The 22,772-nt window shown below is 44.1% G+C and overlaps 1 protein-coding gene across 2 annotated transcripts in view; it reads left to right on the plus strand.

The window, feature by feature from the left end:
• Window positions 1–3,958: 3,958 nt before the first annotated feature.
• SPATA13 (spermatogenesis associated 13) overlaps window positions 3,959–22,772 on the plus strand; it is a 45,537-nt gene continuing 26,723 nt past the window's right edge. Inside the window, exons 1-3 of one of the 2 annotated variants that reach the window (XM_065634770.1) lie at window positions 3,959–5,449; window positions 18,977–19,339; window positions 22,292–22,436. In XM_065634770.1, the coding sequence (XP_065490842.1) occupies window positions 3,983–5,449; window positions 18,977–19,339; window positions 22,292–22,436 (1,975 nt within the window). In that variant the 5' untranslated portion in view covers window positions 3,959–3,982. The remainder of the gene's footprint in view (window positions 5,450–18,976; window positions 19,340–22,291; window positions 22,437–22,772) is intronic. The other variant, XM_065634762.1, reaches the window with a different exon arrangement.

The following is a 22,772-nucleotide window of genomic DNA, read 5'->3' on the forward strand; positions in this document are numbered from 1 at the left end:
ATGGTGCTGCAAAAGTCGTTCTCTTGGCCATTTCAGCACCTTCACTGAGTCCCCCTTCAGGGACTTCCTTTTCCCATGGTCTGAAGCAGATAATTCTTGTCTGCGCTGACTTGAGAACTTCCTGCAGGTAGTCTCAAGCTAACACAGACCATGAGCCATGGTCCATATAGACCCTCTCCATACTGTGTCAGTGTTTCCAGTCCTAATCTCAATTTCTCTTTTGCTTTCCATGACCAACACTGTAAAGCAACCACTTTACCCTCTCATTTGAGTCAGGCGTCAAAACTCACTCCTTCCATGGGACGTACCATAAAGCTGAGGCCTGGGCTGGTGGCAAGCTGTGCCTGCTGCTGCTGACTGCCGGAGAATCCTGTGGTCACTCCCAGAGTTATTTGCTACCTCGTTTGACCTACATCCCTTAAACGCATTTGTTTGCCTCATCCCCTAACTACGCCTTGCCTTTGAGAGTATGTCTACGCAGCTCTCCAGAGAAGTAATTACAGCTTGTACAGTCACACCAGTCTCAGAGGAGAGGCAGTGGCACTGATGGCCCTCATTACTTCTTTAGGTTGTCTGTTCTGCCACAAAATCTGTGTTGTCCCATTTTCATTTTGCCTCTTACCTGATGTACATTAAGACATTTTTAGTTATGTCTACAGCACCAGTCCAAGTGTAGAAATATTTTTAGACAATAAACTGTTTGAGCAAGGGCTACCAGTTGTTACAAGGCTGAAAGACATGGTCTCACAAAGTTTTCCTTGTAGCATATGAACACTGTTCAGATTGTGCATAAAATGTTGTTCATGCTGTTAACTCTGAGTAACAGTGGCAAACCAAAAGGTTGTCCAGATTTGGGACTGAAAGACAGTTGGGAACCAAGCATGACTATCCAAAAGAGCTTGCTAATGGCAAGAACTTCTTTTCCAGCATATATGTTTTAAGCTTAATAAAGTAAGCCACGTTTAGGAAAATATGCTGTTTTGTTCACCAGTAAGAAATTTGTGTTTGACACCACAAACAAAATGAGGTCCCAGCCCAATTTAAATACATTTCTACCTTGTGTTTTGTTACAGAATATGCAACAAGCTTCTAAATATACTTTGCTGTGGTGAAAAAGAGTGACAACAGACCTGAGGCTTTTTTCAATTACTTTGGGCTTACTAGGAGGGTCATTTATATTGTGTAAGGAAGTGGACTGTTTAACCCACAGATCATAGCTGGGAAAAGAAACTTGTGTTTGGAAAGGAGTGAGAACTAGTATGTGTTGGCCAACACTGCACAAGTAGAACCCTGTGCAAGGCCTGTGCCCGTGACAAAAAACAAGGGTGAGCAGAGCAGACGTACCTATAAAGCCAAAGTGAGCGGTGAGGCGACGCGGGGACAGCACGCATGACATTTTGAAGGCACTAAACATCATCATCCTCGCGTGGCCGGGCGCCTGCTGCTCGAGCACCGCCGTCGCACACGCCGAGCGGCGGGGAGGCTCCTTCCAGCAGGCGGGCGCGCTGGGGACCCGGCGGGAGCCACTTCGGGGCGGGCGGAGCAGCGCAGACCCTTCCCGGGGGGCAGGACCGAAGCCGCCGGCAGGCTCCACGCACAGGCGGCCGGGGGAGCCGGGGGAGCCGGGGGATCCCGCCCCTCCCCTCCCCGCCCCGCCGGGCCACCGCCCCCGGCCAGCGCTGCCCCTGTGCGCCGCGCTGCCCGCCCCCGCCCTCCGCCCCGCCGCGGCGGCCGCTGCCATAGCGATGCGGGAGCGGGCGGCGGGGACGGGCTGCGGCGGCGGGGTCCCCCGGCTCCCCCCAGGTAAGGGCGCTGCTCCGGGAGTCGCCTCCCGGCAGCATCGCGGGGAAGTTTGTTGTAGACTCCGTGCCGTGAGCTGATTTTTTTTTAATCTAATTTCGTCCTGTTCGTTCTGCGTCTCTCCCGCTCCCTTTCTGCCTGCTCAGGTGCAGTTTCTCCCAAATCCGCTTGCTCTGCGAACTTCTGTACCGAGAGCAGCGTCTTACTCTCCTTATTGTTGTATATCCGCGTGGAAATTTGCGGGCGGTTCGAGAGCACAAGGGCCAAGGGCAGGCCGAGGTTTCGGTGCCCGGCGGGCTTTGGTCCAGCCCCCGGTGCCGCGGCGGCGGGGCCAGGCTGGGCTCGGCTGGGCTCGGCTGGGCTCAGCCTGGCAGCTCGGCAGGCTCCCGCCGCGGCTCTCTGAATGAGGGGGATTAAAAACCGCGGCGAGGGAGATTGCAGGCGTCTCGCTGCAACACAAGAAAATCCTTTTATCCCCAGAGGGACAGAGGCTCGCAAAAAGTCCTTTTAAAGTGCACTCGGGAGAGAGCAGCCCTGAAAGCAGTGGGTACGAGCTCCAGAACTCCCTCGTCTCACGTGGTGGTTGGGGTTGCGGGATCTGCTGCCGCTGCCCAGGCCCGCTGGCTGCGCTGGTACCGCGGTGGGAAACCCCGACAGGCTCGGGCATCTCCGGCGGACTGCGGGGGCTCTGCCGCCGGACCCCCACCTCGCCCGACCCTCTCCGCTGGCCAGTGGCCACCCCGCTGGCCCTCGGAGGCCCCGCAGCCACTTGTGTGGCAAGGAGACAAAGAAGAAGCCGGGGCTACTTCTCTCCCTCAAGCACAGCTAGACATTTTCTCTCCTCCTTTCGCGGGGGGTCCCCCTCCCCTCACTCGGCAGTGGCCGGTTGGTGAAGGTCTCACTGGCCCTTGCAGAGAGAACCGTACCATGACCTTCGTTTTTAAGGTGGTGCGAGCTTTGGCCTGGACATCTCGGTGGCCTTTGGGCGTTGTGTAGCATGGTGGTACAAGGACCTGCCTGCTCAAAAAAGACCCTCGGCTGGGGCGGGGGAGGCATGGTGGGGGCTCCCCGTGCAGCTTTCCCAAACACCGCAGCATGGTTTGGGCTGCTGGATCTCTTACTCCCAGCTGAGGGATTCCCTTGTACTACGTGTTCCAGTCACAGAGACTCCGGTCACTTCCAAAGTCAAGTTTTCATCGTGCCGTCATGACAGCATAGGCTGGCTTCTGGCTTTACATATTACTGAATCTGTTTTTCTTCAGCTAGGGAAAAATACTTCGCTGTGCACTTGATGTAACTTAAGTTTACCTGCTAGGGAACAGATAAGACAGTCAAGTGTTATACAGCCTTCCGACAGCAGCAAGTATAGGAAAAAATGTGTGTTTTCCTCTTCTTTGCCTACTGTTGGAGGATTAGGTGGTGCTTGGTGGACATGCTCTTTTTTTGGGATGAAAACTTCTCATATATCTCGGGACTCAGTGTCTGAGCGCTGTGAGCAGGATCACTGGATTGATGTTGCTGAGGGTTTCTCTCTCTAAATGTGTGCAGGGAACATGATTTGTGTTGTAAAGTAGGCATGATAGTCATACTGAATTTATTAGCTTATTAAGCATTAGAAAAACAAGTACATATTGAAATTATTCTGATCTCTTGAATTGCTAACGAATGCAATTATACTTTGAAGGAGTTATGAATGTCTCCTCACCACCACTGCAACACACCTTTGTTCGGCAAAGAAGAACTCCTCTATTTCATGCATGCCTTTATTTCCTGCGCTGAGACTCAAACTGCTTTTACCTGGGGACTTTGTAAGGAAATTTCTCTGATGATTGCTTTTGTTTTCCTGATGCAGGCAGTGCAGCCTGAGGAGCTGAGCTCACCCAGGCGATGTGAAAGCAAGACAAACCAAGGTGCAGCAGATGAAGAAGAGGCAACGAGGCCAGCTGATGGAGACAGCAGTGTCACTCTGAGCTACCCCAGCCTCCATGTCCATGCGTACAGCATCGAGAGCATGACAACGTTTCCAAATAGCTGTGGAAATGGCAGCGCCATTACTTGTGTAGTTATGGATAATAAAGAGCGCCCAAACCAAAGTACCTGTGTCAGTCATAATGGGGGATACAGCACCAGCAACAGTCATGAGGAGGAAATTCAAGAGGATAAGCTCAACCCTTCCAAAATCATGCGCTTTTTCACCACCCCTCGTAAACGGGCTAATTCCAGCTCTGACAGGCCTCGTTCTCTGGTGTTGATGGGCAACTCATCCACGTGGAATGCTTTGTCTTCCATCAAAAAAATGGGATCTTTCAAGAAGTTGAAATCTTCAGTTCTCCAAGGAATTCAAACAAAGGAATGCTCAGACATCTTAAATGAGAACGGTGTAGACAACCATGTTTCAAACGGGGAAGTAATGAGAGTTCAGACTAACAGGTATTCTTATTCGGGGCCTTTACATGATTTCCAGAACGCAGTGGATGGTTTAGCTTCTGACTGCTCTGATGCAGAGGAGAGCGATGAGTCTTTCCTGAGGAATACTCATCGCTCACGCAGCATCAGGCGGGCTTACGGTGCTGGCCGCATAAACTTGCTAGACACGGATAAAGTTCAGAGTCATCACAACTGTACCAGGCCAACATCACCTGTCGTTGCAGAGCCAAAGATCTGTGAAATTTTAGTGAAAGACTCTGAAAACAACAGGATCATTTATCGGAGAAGCAAAAGTTCAGATAATTTGAACTTTCTGAAAAAAAGCTCATTCAAACGAAAGTCCACCTCAAACCTCACCGACCTCAAGGTTGGAAATGAAAAACAGATGCCAACAAGGACTGTGAGTGTTACTTCTGCTGACTCGGACAAGACTGGTGGGAACCCTGAGAGGAGATCCAAGCGATGGAAGAGCCCTATCAGGGCAAAAGATTTTGACCGAGTTTTGAAACTTGTCAGTAACGTTACAGATGTCGCATGGAAGAAGGATGCCCCTAAGAGCATGGCTCCTTCTCCCAGCGAGCAGTCCCAGAGAGCAAGGTCAAACAGCAGACTGCACGATGACTACTCCCGCAGGGTTTCCAGCAGCACAGATCATGACAGAAAGAGATGCACCTCCCCAGTGTCTAGTCCAGACTCTTCCTTGCCAGGAACACCTTGTCTGCAAAGCCCCACGGTTGCTCAGGATAAAGAGGCTGAGATGAATGTAGCTGTTGCTGAAGACAGGAGCCTCAGGACGTCATCAGGTATCCCAGACTCTGATAGCTTATCACCCACGCTGAATGACATTAGTCCATTTCCCAATGAAGTGTTTTGTTCGGACTCAGACGAACCAAAAGCTACCCAGCAGTTTACGTATGAAGCTGAAAACCCTCACGTTCCAGTCAGGCCGACTACTCCAAAGCCTCAAAGTCCCACTGCAGAGAAGGTGAAGTGCAATATGAATTTCCAGTGCCCAAACCATCACAGCACGTTGTCACTGAGCTCATCGGAGAGCGAGGAGAAGCTTGAGGTACCGGGGATGAAGCTGAGCAGGAATCCTGTTTGCTTCCAGGACTCGGTGCAAACTGTGTACTATGATGATGGAAATGAAGATAGTGGCATAAGCAGCCACTCTCAGCTGAGCCTCAATTTAGCCTCTGGTGCTGAAGAGAAAAAGGAAGAGGTAAGAAAGAAAGCAAAATCCTTTAGAAGGTGTATATATATCTATGTGGTTTTGTCTTTATTAATGCAAAACAATGCAGACGATGCAAAATAACCTGAATGCTAATGGCTACTGCAGCTTGTCATTGCTAAAATATGCTGACAGCAATTATTTCCTTTAATATATTCTGTTTGGATGCTAACATCAAATTATTTTTTCTTTGTGCATTAATATCAAAGAAAGTTTTGGCAGCAAATCCATTTATGTACGTTTTCAAGGGCAGCTTGTTGCCCCATGCAGATATACCCCCTTGTCATGTGGGCTTGTCAGGTGTTACCAGCCTGAGCAGGGTCTGGCTGTGTTTCCTTCCAAGCTGAAAGGTCTCTCAGGAGTCTGTATATTTTAAAGTAGTGTTGATTCAGTGTAAACCACTTTGCCTGCGGAAGCCTTGCAGAACACGGTAGTACTTGTAGAGCAGTGTGGCATGAAAGATACAGTATAGAGGTTTAAGCATTCAGTTATATCCAATGTTTTCACTGTGCAATCATGGCCATGCTCAGGGTTAGTTTATTTGCCTGCAAATTTCAAACAGCAGTACTTTACATGCTGGGCTGAGTGTGTCGCTACTAATGTTTTGGCGAAGACACCAGTGTTTTACTGCACCTAATGCATGATTTCCTACTCCCAGTAGATGGGTACATGTATTGCAGTGCCTCTGAGGTATGTTCACTTAATAACCCTGTGCCCCTACCTAAAGTACAGTGTGAGCTGGCACTAGAGCAGTTGCAATGATGTGTCAGTGTTGGTGAAGAGCTGTCAGACATATCCTGCACCCATCTGAAGCTGTGCCTTCCCTCAGCCCTGGCAATGTACAGTAATGTGGTTTTGAGCTACTCAGGGTAAGGCAGCAAAAAAAGGTTTGCTGCTCATTGGGCAAAATGCACCAGGGCAAAAATCCCTCTGGATCTGTATGAATATGGAAACTATTTACAAAATAAAGCTGAGGTATCTTTTAAGCCACCTCAGTTTGACTGAAAGTATCTTATACCTTAGGTATGAGATAGACAAAAGCAAGTGTTGCAGCTGCACAAACTTCAGCCTTACTCATAAAAACCTGGCATGGTTTTTGCCAACTGACTGTAAATGGTTAAGAGCTTATCAATATTGTCCTTCTGCAGGAGAAAAGTGTGTGTGTTTACTGGAGTGCTTGCAGCTATGGTAAGACTGGAAAAATAAACCCAATATGAATAAATGTTGGGGCTCTGAGGTTATTCCCGCTGTGGACTCCTAGATTTGCCACAGCCATCCGACTTTTCCAAAACTCTCGCTTAAGGCCTTGCTTTCCCACTGCAGAAGAGGCATGAGCCCTATTGTGGAGGTGTGCCAGTTGTATTTCTCAGGAATAAAATGGGAAGTAGAATTAATGCTACTGATCTACCATCTAGTGGTGATCTGCGATCACAACCCAAGAGAAGTTTAACTTGTCCCTCCCCTTGGCTCCTGACAGACCAGTATAGTTTTTAAACGAGTGTGTACATCGGGTGGATAAAAGTTACTGCAGTTTTAATTTTAACAGCGCATTCTGTTATTGTCCAGCATGGAATTTAAACTTTCTCTTTATATTATAACACGGTTTAGGTTGGTTGTGAGTGCCTTTTAGTGCTTGCTTCAGTTGTCTACACACAGCGTGTGCACTGCTGGCAGCTCTGGGTTTGTGCAGTGCACAGGCAGGTGTGGGATGGAGCCCTGCAGGACAGGAAGGTGGTGGCCAGGGGACGGACCCTTGGCTGCTGGAGCAGCAGCGAGGGCCTGTAGCCCCCTCACTGCTGTGAGCGCTGCCTTGAGCCCTCTGGGAATGGCAAGACAACTGTGCCCATCCAGGTGGTGCAGCTGCATCCCGACCTCTCTTCTGATCCAAAAATCAACGTGTTTGAAGGTGGTTGCTGCGGATTGGAAGCAGGAGCTGTGCAGGGCAAGGTTTACTACTGTCTTACTATGCAAGGAATGTAAACTCTGTCCTTACTTTTTTCCACGCCTGCTCCTCGTCCCATACACAAGCCTGGAGCTGTGGCGCTCAGGGTGTCTACAAACCAGGAAGAGTGGTGTGGTTTCTCCCTGACGTTTCTTTGAAGGGTTTCATTGCTCATTTCCTCCTCTTTTACAGCATGCTTCCCTCAGCATGGCGGTAGCTTGGTACCAAAGATATTGTCTCTTTATGCCAGGTTATTTTTTAATTGAAGTTTATTCAGCCCGCAGGCACTTTTATGAATGCCGCATACTCACACAATGAGGTCATTGGGGTTTGAACTTCTGACTACAATTCACTTTTAACTCTACCTTACACCTCCATGTTACAGAACTGTACCCACCCAGAAAATTGTTCCTATGACAGTCAAGTTAATTCTCAACGATCGTTTGAGATGTAATCCTGAGCAATGCAAATCCCAAATTTTTAAGACTTTGAACCTTAAATACATTGTGTTGATGGACAAAGCTGCACAGTTTCCATGTTTCATGCATTTTTGTTCTATATGGATTTCATATAAAAGCCAGTATGTATTCCAGTACAACCACTAAAATCTCTTGTGGCTTGGAGACATATTTCAGTACAAAGCTTACGAGGCACTAAGTGGTCAGGCTCAAACGTGTTCTCCTTCAAGGGCTGGCTGCTGTAGTTGGAAGAAAAGCTAGTTTATTCCCTTAGTCACTCATCTAGTAGATTAGTCAGCAAATTAAGTCTGCGGGACTTGTTCATCTCTATATTTTCCCAAACATGGAAACTAAATGTTTCTACCCTGCATTTACCCAACACCGTAAAGCTGATTTTGCAGTATTCACACAAGGGCATCTATCCATTTACCTGAATTGATGTTTTGGAGGATTTTTCTTCCTGTCTGATTCAGGCTTGAGATCCTGTCACTTCTATCACTTTGTTGGTTTCACCAAAATGCAAGATTTAGACTGAAGCAGGGGAGGCGTTTGGCCATGGGTTGCTTCCCAGGGGAGAGCTAATGAAATGCAGCCTGGATCCCTGCCGCAGCACTTCTGAAGCTGCAGAGGGATGAGTCACCCAAACTCATCTGTGACAGCCCTTGCTTTCCCAGTGTGCTTTATGCCCCTGTCACTTACATTCAATATGTCGCTTTTAAATAGCATCAAGAGATGATTAAGTACAAGTTTTTATTTGGGCTGTTTTGCATAGTCTCTACTTTCCTGAAAAAGAGCCCCGTGTCACTGTAAATAACAAAAACTTAAACTCTTTGCTTTGGACTGTCCAGTCCAGGCTATGTAAACAAGCACTGTTCTGAATTTGTTACAAAAAAAGACAAATCAAGTTATTTGACATTTCCTCTAGTCTTTCACAAGCTCTTAAAGCACCTGCTATCTAAGTTGCCATGCTGGCATCTGGCTTCACAGTACACCAGACTTTTTATTACTTAAGTATCTTTATGACTATAAGTGAATGATAAATTACAATGAAGCGGTAACTCTGTTATAATGAGGGCTGAGTCACATTTTCTTTGCAAGCTGTATTTTAGGTGCTCTAAGACCTGTCTGCTGTCTTATTTATGTTCATGCCATGCAAAAGTCAGTGTTCCAAATTAATCCACATTGTGCAGTCCCCCAGCGCCCAGCTGCTGGCAGAGCTGAGCTGGTCTGTCCCATACAGGTTGCTGGGCTCTGAATATTGAGCACGGGTGGCTTAACTTGGGGACAGCTTATGGAGGAGAAGAGGAAAAAGAAGAGCTGCATGGGTGAGAGTATGCAGAGGATTCAGCTCTGTCCTCACTGTTCATCCTCCCTGTTTCTTGTTTCAGAGTGTCCTCATAGTGAAGGACCAAGGGCTGGTGGCTGGATGTGGTCATATTCAATACCCACAAGGAGCATACAGCATCCAGGAGCTGAGGATGGGCCTCCTTGGTACCTACCACAAGCTCCTGAGTGCTGTGAGGCTGGGCATGAGCACCCCTGCTGGGAGCTAGCTGGTTCCAACTCTCTGGACTCTTTTTGGGTTTATTCACCTCTGGTTCGTCCACATGCAATTAAGAGTGTAGCTTAATCAGCTTGATCTGTATAACTGAAAATGTGCTAAACTGTGAAGGATAATTAAGCAAAGTAAATACGGGGGGAACTTCTTAAACTAGGTTTACTCTTATGGAGCTTGTAATTAGAAGCAAGGGCTCACCACTCTGGTGGCACTCCAGTCCTGCTGGCTGCAGGGCCTGAGCACAGAGCTGCAGAGCCCTGGAACGGGCTCTCAGAGCATCTCTGATGGCAAACTGAGGTTTCAATTAGACTGTATGACATTAGATTTTCACTAAACTGCCCGAGCTGCTCTGCACAAGTCAGGATGCCTCACACGATGTCTTCACAGTTGCTCAAAGAGTGAATTCCAGGAGCACTTGCCCAGAGCTAAACCAGAAACCACTGTGCATTGCTACGAACTCAAGCTGCAGAACTGATCACTGAAATTATGCAGAAGAGAGTCCTCAAAAGACACAAATGTTTTCCTGTCACAGCAAAAACTCCTCCAACTTGCTGCAGCAGAGGTGTCAGCCATTCAGTGCAGCCTGTAATCTTTTATTGCTGTATACTCTATTAGGAGGAAGAAAAACAAGGCAGTGGTGACAGACGAAATTCTGGGTCAGGTTAAATTTTAGACTGAGTAGTTCTGCAGTTCTGAATAAAATTTGCCATTCCTGAAAACCAGGGTTATCGTCATGCCTGTGAAAGGGTTTGTGGATGCTGAAAGGGGGAGCTTGAAGGGACTCCACTGCAGTTCGCAAACTGCGCCCTATCCTTACTGCATTCATGCTCCTCTGCCTTTCTGGAGTGTCAGATGTTTGACTCTGCTCTAGCTCTCCTCTGACACCTCAGAGGCACTGCTCACCCTGGGATCAGGAGTAATAGTACCCTAGAGAGTGGAACGGCACTTCTGGCCATGTCATTTGCTTTTTACATCGAGCATGCTGTTGAGTTGTCAGCGTTGAAAATCCATCTCAATGCTAGGAGGTTGTGATGTCCAAATTGAGCAGAGGTAGCTGCAGAGTTTCCTCTGAGCTGCCTGCGTTTCCCCTTTCTGGCATCCGCAGGCTGCTGTGCTACTCGTGGTAGTGGATGCTGAGCAGGATGCTGAGTGGGATGCTGGGCGGGATGCTGCAGCAGGCAGGGAGACCAGCCCAGCGCCAGGGGAGACCGAGCACAGCGACCTTGACTCTTCCTATGCCCAAGCTCAACCGCAGCAGCCTCACTCTTATTCCACTTGCTAGGAAGTTATGATTTGCAGATGTAGAGTTGTCCAAGGCAGCTCCACACCACGCAGGCTGGAGTTTGTGACTGCTGCTGGGACCTGCTGATGGCTGGGCTTGGGCTTGGCTTTGAGTTTGGGTTTGGGCTTGGGCAGGGGTGACGAGGCTTTTCTCAGGAAGGGTGGAGAGAAGGGAGAGCCAGAGGACCTCTGCCGGGAGAGACGCTGAAGAGACACAAAAGCCTATGGCTTTTTATGTTTTTGCTTTGGTAGCATAAAGTTCCACTTCCAACCTGCGGTTGTCATCTGGCTTTTGAGGTTCTCCAGTGGATATTACAAAGCCTGGAAAAAGTTTCTTGTTTTGACAAATAAAAGGAAAATGCATTTTTTTCCTAGACCTGTTACTTGATCTAGGGTGTTCTGAGTCAATTTAGAAATTACTTAGGGATGTATTTAGGGATGATTAATGCCTATACATCTTCTAAAAAGAGGTGGAGGGTATGAGTACTCCTTTACTATACACTGCATGCTTGCTGTTCCAGTTCAGATACTGAAGTAAAAAAGGGACAGCGTTTGTTAGAGCATCACCCAGCCATCCCCAAGTATCAGTCACTGGAAAACTAGTGGAAACAGTTCTCTGGTTTTAGCACACTTGCAGTTTTATATGACTGATGAGATTATTTCTGCAAAGCAAATACATTTTCATGCAAACTCCCCTATGCCAATCGGAAATGTTAGCTGATTTGGCCTTGGAAATGAGTTAGAGGAGAGGATGAAGGAAATCCTTGAGGCTGAAGAACAGATTTGAGAGTCATGAGATCCGCTTGTCATTTCCAGTTCAACCCTGTGCTTCCTCTGTGATTTACATGACTTAACTGTTTTGTGTCTGCTCCTTATCTGTGAAACATGGATATTACAAAGGTGAACTTGCTAATCTTGGTAAGGCATGTTGCTGAGAGGGAAAACATTATGCTTGTTGATTACGATAAGCACGTTTTCAAGGATCAGGTTAAATGAAGCAAACCTGAATCAAAAATGGCTTAGAAATACATAGCCAAATTTTGTTTGTGGTTGTATCTATATATCCCAATCTTTTAATGCGGTTTTATAGGTCTGTTTGTTAGTTAAAACGCTACAATTGCTTTGGTGTCAACAAATCCCAAGAGTAGAATTATGTATTTTTTTTCCAATTTGTAAAACTTTAAAAATTAGTGTTTTACCATAGTAGTTAGTGTTGCTAATGGGGATTGATTTTACTATATTACCAGGCACAGTAATGTAATTTTACTTTATTACTACACATAGCTTTTCCTATATTCATTCTAGGAGCTCATACTAGTATAGTGCAGTGGTATTCCTTTAGGGGTGCACCTCTGATGTGGTCTTCTGCAAATTTTTAAACTGAGGGTCCGCCGGGTTTTGGAGGGAGAGGGAATAAAAGGAGATTATCTTGACATAATGTTTATAACTTCCAAGCAGCTAAAACTTATATTAAATTTTGAATATGGTTGTATTACTTTGATTTCTTCTGCTTTGCTTGTTTGTATAGCTGTAAATGCATATGTTCTTAAAGGTTTTATTTTGCAGTTGTTCACAGATGGTATTCTCCTGTCTTGCAGACCACTGGACAAATAGCAATGTGCATGCTTGGGATAGATAATCAATGCATTCATTTGGGATCTTCTCAAAGGCTAATTAAAAAGAAAAGATGCTAGTGGCAGAGGAGGCAGAGGGATGTAGAGAAAAAGAATATAGTGCAATCTGCACTTAGAAAGGAATAGATGAAAATTTCTTTCCTGTGAGTGAATTGGACTAATTTAACAATTCTGATAGAGGATGCAAACACAGACTGAATTGGTGCTACAGTAAAAGCAAGAATTTCCACAGTTACTATTGCTGTGATGGTATCACTGTCGCAAATTCTCAGCTTGTTGGATCAACAGGGAATCACTAGGCTCTCATAAGACTTCAGGATCTTTTTATAAAATCTGGAAAGAAAGCAATACATACATTTTCTCTGGGAGGCTGTATTGTATCTGGAGTCTTATAATCTCTGTGTATATCACAACAGTTTGCAAATAAAAATATTATGTCCATGAAACACAAAATAAGCTTTTGACCTGAGTTAGTAGTGATGATAAATGAACTTCAACTAATGCTCCCCTACTTCTGTTTAGCAACAAGAAAAAGTGCAAAGGTTGCCTTTTATCATGTACCTGGGTGGAAATGTTGTTTGGACTTTTAATCTGTTAAGTGAAGGTGATAAAATAATTTATGATCACTAGGTCATGATCACTTGCTCTTTTATATTTTTGCTAGCTTACATGAATTGAAAAATCAATTCTAATATTACTACTGAGTTCCTAGCATTTGACAGTTAATATCAGCTATTTAATAGTCACCAGTTGTAATACTGGCAAAAAGCTGTCATTGCTAGCATAAGAAGTTTGTACATTTTTTATATAGACTCCTAAACATACACAGAAATGTGTATGCATGTGATCAAAATACAGAGCTACCTACACGACATAGCACAAGCACCAGGATTTTTCCCATAAGTATTTCAGTTTCTGCTTTTAAGCCTTGTCATTTACAGAAGAACGATTGATTATCCATCACAAGTTTTCACTGAAAATATGTAGTAATTGTGTTTTGAAACTTCTCAGCCTACTCGGGTTTTCTTTGTAATTTATTCTCAGCCAGAATTATTTTTTTCATTTATCACACCTTTTTATAAATTGTATTTGGAAGTGCATATGCATTTCTTGTGAAGACATTAGCAGGGAGTTGGACTCAATGATCCTTATGAGTCCCTTCCGACTTGAGATATTCTATGATTCAATTATTAGATTTTTATTATCTTCTTTCTCTGGATTAGAAGAAGGCAGCTGTAGTTAGCAAGGCTGCATTTCAGCCAGGCAGCTCAAAAATACAGAGATACCAAAACAAGAAGCAATGCAACTTATCGTGGAGCTAAGAAAAAATAAAAGGCAGAAGAGGGCCAGTTGCTCTAGTGTAAAACATCTATAAAATACCCTTGAGCAGCGTTTCCCCTGGGGTTTGTGTGCAGCAGGAGGAGCAGCAGGAGCCTGTCGGGTGGGCCTGTGGCACAGCGCTGCAGGACGGGAGGACGATGCTCTTTCCCCTGGAGAGCAGCAAAGCTGAGGGTCCTTATCTAAGAGGCACCTACCCGTGACTTCCCAGCAGATTGCCACGTAGGGGCTGTGAAATCCAAACATTAATAGGTACTCTGCAGGTCACATGTGTTTGACTTTAAATGAAAATCAGCTTTTTGAAGTAGGACTTTGAATAAGCTTGAAGAGCATCTAACAGACATGGCCTAGAGAAAAAGAGACCCTGGCACCTTTCCTGTGCGGCAAGAGAAAAAACTTGCTGGAGATTTAAGTGTCCCCTGCCATAATTGTTTATAAGTATGTGTTAGGAAGCATTAATTGTATCCGTACATTTATATCATAAAAATAACATCTACAAAATCTAAATAGGTAATGGTAGGGGTAGAAGTGCAGATTAGTGGGCAAGGAGCCTCAATAATCTACAGAGGCATTAGCATACGTATAGAGCTGTGATTTTATTTTCATTAAGGAGTTTATTGGCATAACTACATTAACAAAAACTTACCCAGGGATTGTTTTTCTTTGCCAGCATGATGGCAACAGTATGTGAGCCCTCACAAGTGTATCAACAGCAGCAAACTGACCAGCAGCAGGTTGTGTTGGATCAGACTTACAGTTTAGGCTTCTTCTGCAGTGGAGAGTGTGGTCAGGTATAGGATGAAGTGTTATTCATGCTGGGCCATGCAATTTCAGGTACTGGCAATTTTTTTGCCATTTCACTGATAAAAGTTGCATTCATGTAAGTGACTCTTTATCAGTACTGTACAGATCAGATCTCATGCTCCATGGGTAGTGCTTCCTGAGTTATAGGTGCAGAACCTGGTTCTCACCTGGCTCTAAAGGCTAAGCTAAGCTTTCATTGGTTAAACAGCTGGTGCTGATGTTGCTTACATTGGTGTTAATCAGTAACAGGGAATGCTGACAGCAGTCATGCGCCACTGAATTGTACCAGTGCCAAGTCGAGATCAGTGAGATCATGATTAAGTCCTTGAAGCTGTTGAGCCTGGATTGGGAAATCAGCGTGGGCCCAGGAAAAGGAGAGATTTGGTCTGGCTGGGCTCAGACTCCGCGGTGGAGTTGGCTACTTGGGAGCAGCCTGGGAAAGCACCCACTGTAGCCAGGTCGGTGTGGTCAGGGGGCCCTGGGGAGCACACCCTAAACAGCACACCTGGAAGTGGCACCTAGAGCTGAGCTGAGTTACCTAAAAATAGCTGTCAAGTGCAATGAGGGGTGGGTATCCAAGACAGCTGCGCACAGCTGGGAAGCACCTTGCAGGGAAGCTGCACCTTGCTGGAGCAGGAGATGGTGACCAAGCAGTGTTGCGGAACATGGCTGTAGTGCCATCTTACATCTACCTGCAGTTGGTTTGACACCTGATTCCTGCCCGCAGTGCTGCCCGGATGGCCAGCTCTGTAGGCTTGGCTGATGCTCCTGTTTGGGGGCTCAACTCGATTGCATGAACATAAGCACCCAGTGCTGCTGGAGGTGCCCTGGCCAGTTCCCCCTCATCTCCAGGGGCTGCTCCTGGATGGCCCACACCTCCCGTAGGTCCTGTGTCACACTTACAGGATGCGCGGTACATGGAGCTGTTTTAGATCCCTTAGGACATTTGAAATGGCCCCAGGTGCCAATGTTCAGGCAACAAAATCTCAACCCAGATTTCTACAGGCTACGATGACAGCTTTAACGTCTAGCTAACATGCAAATGTACCATTGCAGACATCAAAATTGAGATGTGGGAATCTGGACCCGAATTCCACCCTAAGAGCGACATATTACATGGGAACTATAGCAAATAAAAGTGTAGCCTGGATCAAAGTAAATATTAATTTTAAACAGTTGTATTTGCAGATATGCTACTGTCAGGAAAACAGGAAAATGGTTGAAATACAACAATTTAACTAATACGCTGTCATAGGAATTTAGCTGTCCAGATAAAACTAATTCATTTGCATCAGTATAAATAAATAGACGTGTTTGTGTTTGCAGTCTCAGGAGAAACCCAACGGAGAATGCAACCTAAAAGATAAGATGAATAATCTTGATTGCTAGCATTGGTGATCCTGTGCTGTTGCTAGATTAGCAGGTGTGAATTTCAGAAAATGTAATGGGGATTCAGTTTAGACCTTTATTTCTCAGAAATCTTGATGTTCCTTGAAATTTTTGACCAACACTTATAATACATGAGTCAGTGCATGACATTTTTATTTTCATCCTATATGAAGGGCCTTGTATACCTCTACTCTTGTCTACAGATGTTACCAATAATAATTGTATAATATAAACCTGATTTTATTTATAAAGGATTAATCAAGAGAAGGTCATTTGAGGTCAGTGGTGCTGCACCAGTATAAAGCCAGTGATAGGTGGAACAAAATTTTTTCCTCAGAATTTTTTCGTTGGTGTCAAGAATCACACTTATGCTTAAGGGACTGCAATACTGGAGCCTATGAGTTGTGTGCTGGATATTTTATTTCTAGTAGTAAGTGGTCACCTGATCATGTCCCGCTTGGATAGGTCACTTAGAGGAATGTGAGGTTATCAGTCTGGTTTCCTCTGATTTTTGCTATGAGAGGATTACATTTTCTGTTTTATTAGTATTCCTCAATGCAGTTTATAGGTCTAAGCCTAAAAATACACGTCCTTCAGCATTGTTTATTGCACAGCAGAGATTGATCTCATTGTCATTGGTGTCAGTCACTACTTGTAGGTGGAGTGCTGCAGGAGAGCAGTCCTGTCTTTGCCAATGTTATTGCTCAAGATAAGGGTAGAAAAAGCAGATTAGGAGACAACACGTGACGTGTCCTTCCCTCAGTCTAAAAGTACAGGATCATGGGATGAACTTTGCCTGACTGGTTATGCAGAGTGTGTGCTCACGTTTGTAGCTCTTACGGACAAGATTTTGCAAAACGAAAACATAAAATGACTCTTGTGAGCTCCTTTCTCAGTCACTGCGTATGTGGAGACCCTTTACCTGTGTCTGATTCTGAGGTAAGAACCTTATTTAACTTGTGATTTTGCTGCGCTGACCTCGGAGGGGCTGATTTAAGAGACAGCTTTGCTGAAGCTGTGTTGGTACACCAGCCAGGGAGTCACTCTCGGGTTATTTACTTTTACTATTAAAATGGCTGAATCTGCAGAGAAGCTGAAGCATGCTTGAGTGACAGGTGTGATGCCACAGAAGTCAAAATTTACGCAAGTGTTCTATTTAGAATAAATGTCATGCTGTAAGTGAAATAATTGAATGTAGAGCCATGTGTGATGTTGATCATTTTTCATACCTTAATTGCAGTTATCATGTTAAAATGCTGACTGTTTAATAACTCTGCCCACCAGCTGAAGTGGTTTCATATAGTGAAGCTGTCTTTCAAATAAAAACCAAAATCCGCCTACTCTATCAGGTGGCCTTCTAAAAAAGGCTCATCAAAGTTTTACTGGCCTGGTTGCAAATGGTAGGTGGAGAAGAAGGTGACAGAAGAGAAGTCCTCTTTCACAGTCATAATTGTAAAACACTAATTCTAGGCTGCATGGATGCTCCAAATATGCAATACCTGAAATGCCTTCGTCTGGTCTGAAACAGAAAAACAAAATGTAGCCAGAGACAGAAAAAATTATGCTTCTCTTTACTGGAAAGCTTATTAGCTTTGAACATTCTCAGAAATGCACTTGGGTAGTCTAAAGATATCCTAATAAAGAAGTAGACTGATTCTTTTACAAAAAGTCAGAATTTGTTTATAATTGGTATGAGAACTTGGGACAATGTTCACTTGCTCAGCAGTGCTTTGGAGTTTGTCATTCACTCCAGGCATTAGTGCAAACTGCCACCCAGCCCAGAAGCACTTGTCTTCCTCTCTCTGTTTCTTTTCTGTTCTTTATAGAAGAGCCAGGAAAATCCAAGGAAATGCTGAGAATTTGGAAATTTGAGGGAAAGGTGATAATAAATTTTTATGTGCAGAATTTTTTCTCAAAATAAAAACTGCAGGGCTTTTGCTAGAGAAGTTTACAGCAGTATTACTCCAAATACATTGAAATCCTTAAAAATGTTCCTTCTAACAAGTATTTTATTTGAAGTTATTTTATTTCCAAAATTGCAGTACCAGTACACTGATGATACTTGTAGGTATTAACCTCTGTAAGCCAGATGTGCTGTTAAATAGGAACAACGTGCTCGTTTTCCAGGCTTCCTCTCAAAAAACATCAGTTTTTCTTGTATTTGTGTTGTAACGTGTCTCTGGTCCTACTCCAAATGACTATAACCTCCCTGAGCATATAAAAAATTAGCTTCTCCCTTCCCAAGTGGGTGATCTCGCTCACCCAATTCGCATGTGGCTGCACAATCTCTGGATCTGACCCAAGTGAGAGTGGGAGTGAGCAGACGGAGGCAACGCCGCTGCCCACTTTGGTATCGGCTCACAGTTACCTGGGATCAGCAAGCAGTCAGACTGCAGCCTTACTGTTTGTTTTCATCACTGGATAGAAGTAAAGTAGAGGAATACCATAGAATCATAGAACAGTTTAGGTTGGAATGGACCTTTGAAGATCATCTAGTCCGACTCGCCTGCCATGGGCAGGGACATCTTCAAATAGATCAGGTTGCTCAAAGCCCCATCAAACCTGACCTTGAACATTTCCAGGGATGGGACAGCCACAGCTTTCTGTTCCAGTGTCTCACCACCCTCATTGTAAAGAATTTCTTCCTTATAGCCGATATAAATCTACCCTCTTAGAGTTTGAAACCATTGTCGCTTGTCCTGTCACTACAGGCTTTGGTGAAAAGTCAAGACCTAGAGAGTGCTGGTTGAATTTTTGTTTAGTGGTGTTAGATGTAGCATCCTACTTTTGCACAGGAGCAAGTGCTGTGAGTGCCAGAGCTGTCTTTCCAAGACATCGTCCAGTGAATTCAGTGTTTATGATAGGGCCTGTCTGTGCTGGTGAGGTAATAGGTAAGGTTTTAGTGTTATTAGTCATGTTTGCCTAAGAGGTGCTGCTGGTTGGGTGTTAACCTTACTAAGCACTCAGTTCTTCCTGAACCGTCAGTTGCATTTGTTGTATTTACAGTAATGCTTTCTTTTTAGCAATGTTAAGTTGATCTGCCATATGAAAAACTCTCAAATTAATTGTATCAGAAAATTCTGTGGCTTATTTGACTTGTTCACGTTTAAAAAGGTTGTTTCTGATGACCACTGGAAGAAGTCCCCATGCCAGGACGAAGAAAAGACAGACACACAAAGGGTCGCACCCAGGAGATGGGGCTCTGGAAAAAGATCTCGGCCCAGACCTCTCTCAGACTACGGCCAAATGTCCATCAGAAGTCTCTCTATACCAGAAGATACAGTTGCGGTGGAGTCACAGAAGACAGACTGCACGGATGGAGAAAATCAGCCAGGACTGGCTTCCATCGGGTCTGCGATCCAAAGCAATACAGTAGGCTACCACAGAGGGCGAAAAAGAAGACCCATCTCTGTAATAGGTGGGGTCAATTTCTATGGCAGAGGTCCGCCAGAAGAGATAGAAGGTCTGCTGACACAAGTAAGATAAGAGATGTGCTTTCTGCAAACTGCAAAAGACCCTTTCACTTCCTTCTCTATCTTCAGCCTAGAAAATAGAACGAATGCTTCCTTCTCTTCCTTCCCTTTTGTCAAGCTGACATCACGTACTTACAATTCTGCTTTCCTGGTCACTAATTATTTTGTCTTGTTGTTAAAAACAAAACAGCATGGAATAAAACTGATACTGACTTTGGGATAATCTTTTCCATATTGTAAATTAACCTTGTTTCTTTCTTGGAATGGCTGTTACGTCGCATGTTGGTGTATAAGAGCTGATTTGTGTGTAATACAGCTGTGTGGTTAGTCACCTTACAGGGTGTAGGGCCTGAGGAACAGAAGAGTACAAACAATAGGATAGTAAAACATTTTTTATTCGTCATTTCAAATTATCCAAAAGCAGGCCTGTTTAAAATCTGTGGCATTAGCTGTGCTGTTCAAAATCTTTGTATTGGCATAGCAATGATACTCCAAACTAATAAGCAAGTAGCTTTAGAAACTTGGTAATAAATGAAGGAATTATTGAAATAAAGAGCCTAAGAAAACTGTGAATATGGAAAAAAACCCTACCCTGTTTATATACCTGATGGAACATAGGAAGCCTGTAAGAAAATAGCAAGTGAAATAAAAAACTTCTGAAACATAAAACCAGCTCCTTTTTCCGTGGAGGTTGTCCTGAGCAGGTACAGTGGTATTGTTCTGATGGTGGAGATGGCGCCGTCTTGTAGTTGGTTACAGAGCTTCAGCCTCACGGGCTTTTGTAGTACTGCACTGAGCAGGTGTTTTCCACTGTCCAGAAAAGCTGGAGGACTCCTATGTAAAGCAATTGACAAGCTGATAAAGCAACAGAAAAAAGGAAAGAAAGAAAAAAAAAAAGTAGTATTTACATCCTCAAAAAATGTACTTCCAGTGGTTATTAATGAAATTTGAATCCTCTTAATCTTTCTCATGCCACTCGATCTCTTTCTGGGAAGTTCAATGCAGTGTCATTTATGGGTATAGTACTCCCCCAACTGAAATAAAATGCTGAAACAATGGCAGGATTTTAAGTCTTCTGTGAAAAGCAATTTTTAGCATGAACATTGTTATTGTATATTGCACATTTTTTTCTTTATAATTCCCGGATGAATACATGCATCCTGAAGTCTGTAGCAGCAAAACTCCAACTGAAGCCAATGAATGTTTTCCCCAGGCAAAGGCAGTAATTTCAAACTCCATATAATTGGGATATTTTAAAATTAATCTTATCACTACTTAGCTTGGAGGACAAAAAGAAAAGAGCTATTGTTAAAAATTCTAGGCCATCTTACTCTAATAGATGGATTTCAAGCGATACTGAATATCAGCAATCCAAATAATCCTTGGTGTACAGTGGAAGTTATTGAACACTCTCCAAGCTCTTCATTTACTGCTGAAAACAAACCAATCTCTCCGAAACCTTGCTCACATCAGGTTATTAATGAAGGAACATGCATCGAGGCAGCCATTTGAGTTAACTCTTTCCGTGCTCTGACGCTGCTGCGAGGGCTGGCTCGGGTTAAAGGAGCGCGGTGCTGGATCACTGTGGCCAAGACCAAAACTATGGTGTGTTCCCCAGTGGGGCACATTTTTAGCCCAAGTGATGGCCTTCTCGGGCCTGCCACTGAGTAACAATAGCACATCCTTGTCTGTCCAGGGAAGGGATCTGGACTGAAGCCTTACAGGAAAATTTTAGTTGCCCAGAAATAAACAGCTTTGTTGCTATATGCTGTTTGCATATAGTAACTGACGTTACTTCTATTAGCTGTTTGATGCAATATAGCTGACTTACTTTTCGTGTTGTTATTCGGTGGTGAGATCCTGACCTGTTGCTAAAGCACTGAAGAAATGGGGTTTAAAGATGAGGTTGTAGTTAAATCATATTCAATATGCACAGAAGTTTTTGGCAGTCACATTAGAACGTAAATTAGTAGCTAGAATGTAAAAGAGGACTAATGAAGCAGGAATACATGTGCTAGAAGTGTTTTATGAGGAGCTTTCGAAGACTGATATTCACCTTGCTGATTTTTTTCTTAAAAGCTTTGAAAACCCACAGGGATATTTGAAAAGTGTAATGCTCATCCCAGTCTGACAGCTTAGGTGTGAGGAAATGTTTTCAAACAACACTAAATCTTTGGTTTCATAACAGTGTCAAGAGGTCACAAAAAAACCAACCCTGATCTTTAAGGTTACTTAGTAGAAGGTCCTATGAAAAGTAACAACTGAAAGATAAGAGAAGATGTAAAGACAAGTTTCTGTGAGGCTTGTCTGCTGAGGTCTGGCTGTTGAATGTCTATGCAAGGTCATTCAGCCTGACTAATGCGGAGTTGTTCAGGGTTGACATAAAATTAAACTCGATTTGCAAATAAAACGAGTAGGTTCTCTAATCATAATTAAGCAAATGAATGATTTAACTAAAGAAAATGGCTTCTAGATAAAGTTATGAGTAAACTTAATATTACCTCTTTTTAATGAGACTCTTGGGATCTTCAGAGCAGAGGATCATTTAGCCAATTATTTTGCCTTGTAAAATATGTTTATTTTACTTAAAAGCAATACATTTGTTTGAAGAAAGCAAGTGTCCCAGGAAATGAGCACAACTTCAAGCTGTTGCATTGCGCAGGCTGTTCGCAACACAGTGTAGATCCCAGAACATTACAAGGTGAAAATTATAGTGTCTGATCATAGCAGAAGGCTGTGGAGTTTTTAATGTAACCAAGAACTATAATGTAATAAAATAATTTCTGTAATGCTGGTGGACATGGTATGCAGTGTTTAAGCAATGTAATTTCAAAGTAGGGGATATTACTGGCCCTGTAATTAGCTGGGCTATCTGAAGAAACCTCATACCTGAGTTTTGCTCAGTTGGACTTGCTGGTAGCTTTACTAATACTGGATTTTCCTGTTTTCTCTGTAGCCTGCAACACGGCCACCTGTTCCAGCACACCAGGTCCCCCCTTACAAAGCTGTTTCCGCCAGGTTCCGGCCCCTCACCTTTTCACAAAGTACCCCCATCGGCCTGGACCGAGTGGGACGAAGGCGGCAGATGAGAACATCCAACGGTAAGATGGGCAAGTCTTTTTAATTTTCTAGATCTCGACTTCTTACTCCAGCTTGGTCGGGAAGTAGATTATACTGTGGAACACAAAAGGGTACAAATTAACTCACTGACAAAGCAGCACCCAGCTCTGTTGCTTTGTTTTGCAAGTTTCTCATTAGTAGCTGCTGTATTCATGTAAAACTTGCATTTCACATGTACTGTTTGACATTGCTGTGGTTTATTCTTCTGTACCACTTCCACTCCTGTATTTTCCACTCACTATTCACATACTTGCCTGAAGATAATAAGAGATCATGAAGGAAATAAGGTCTAATATGCTTGAGTTCATACCCAAACC

The sequence above is a fragment of the Caloenas nicobarica genome, chromosome 1 (genome assembly GCF_036013445.1).
Source record: "Caloenas nicobarica isolate bCalNic1 chromosome 1, bCalNic1.hap1, whole genome shotgun sequence".
Taxonomy (NCBI): domain Eukaryota; kingdom Metazoa; phylum Chordata; class Aves; order Columbiformes; family Columbidae; genus Caloenas; species Caloenas nicobarica.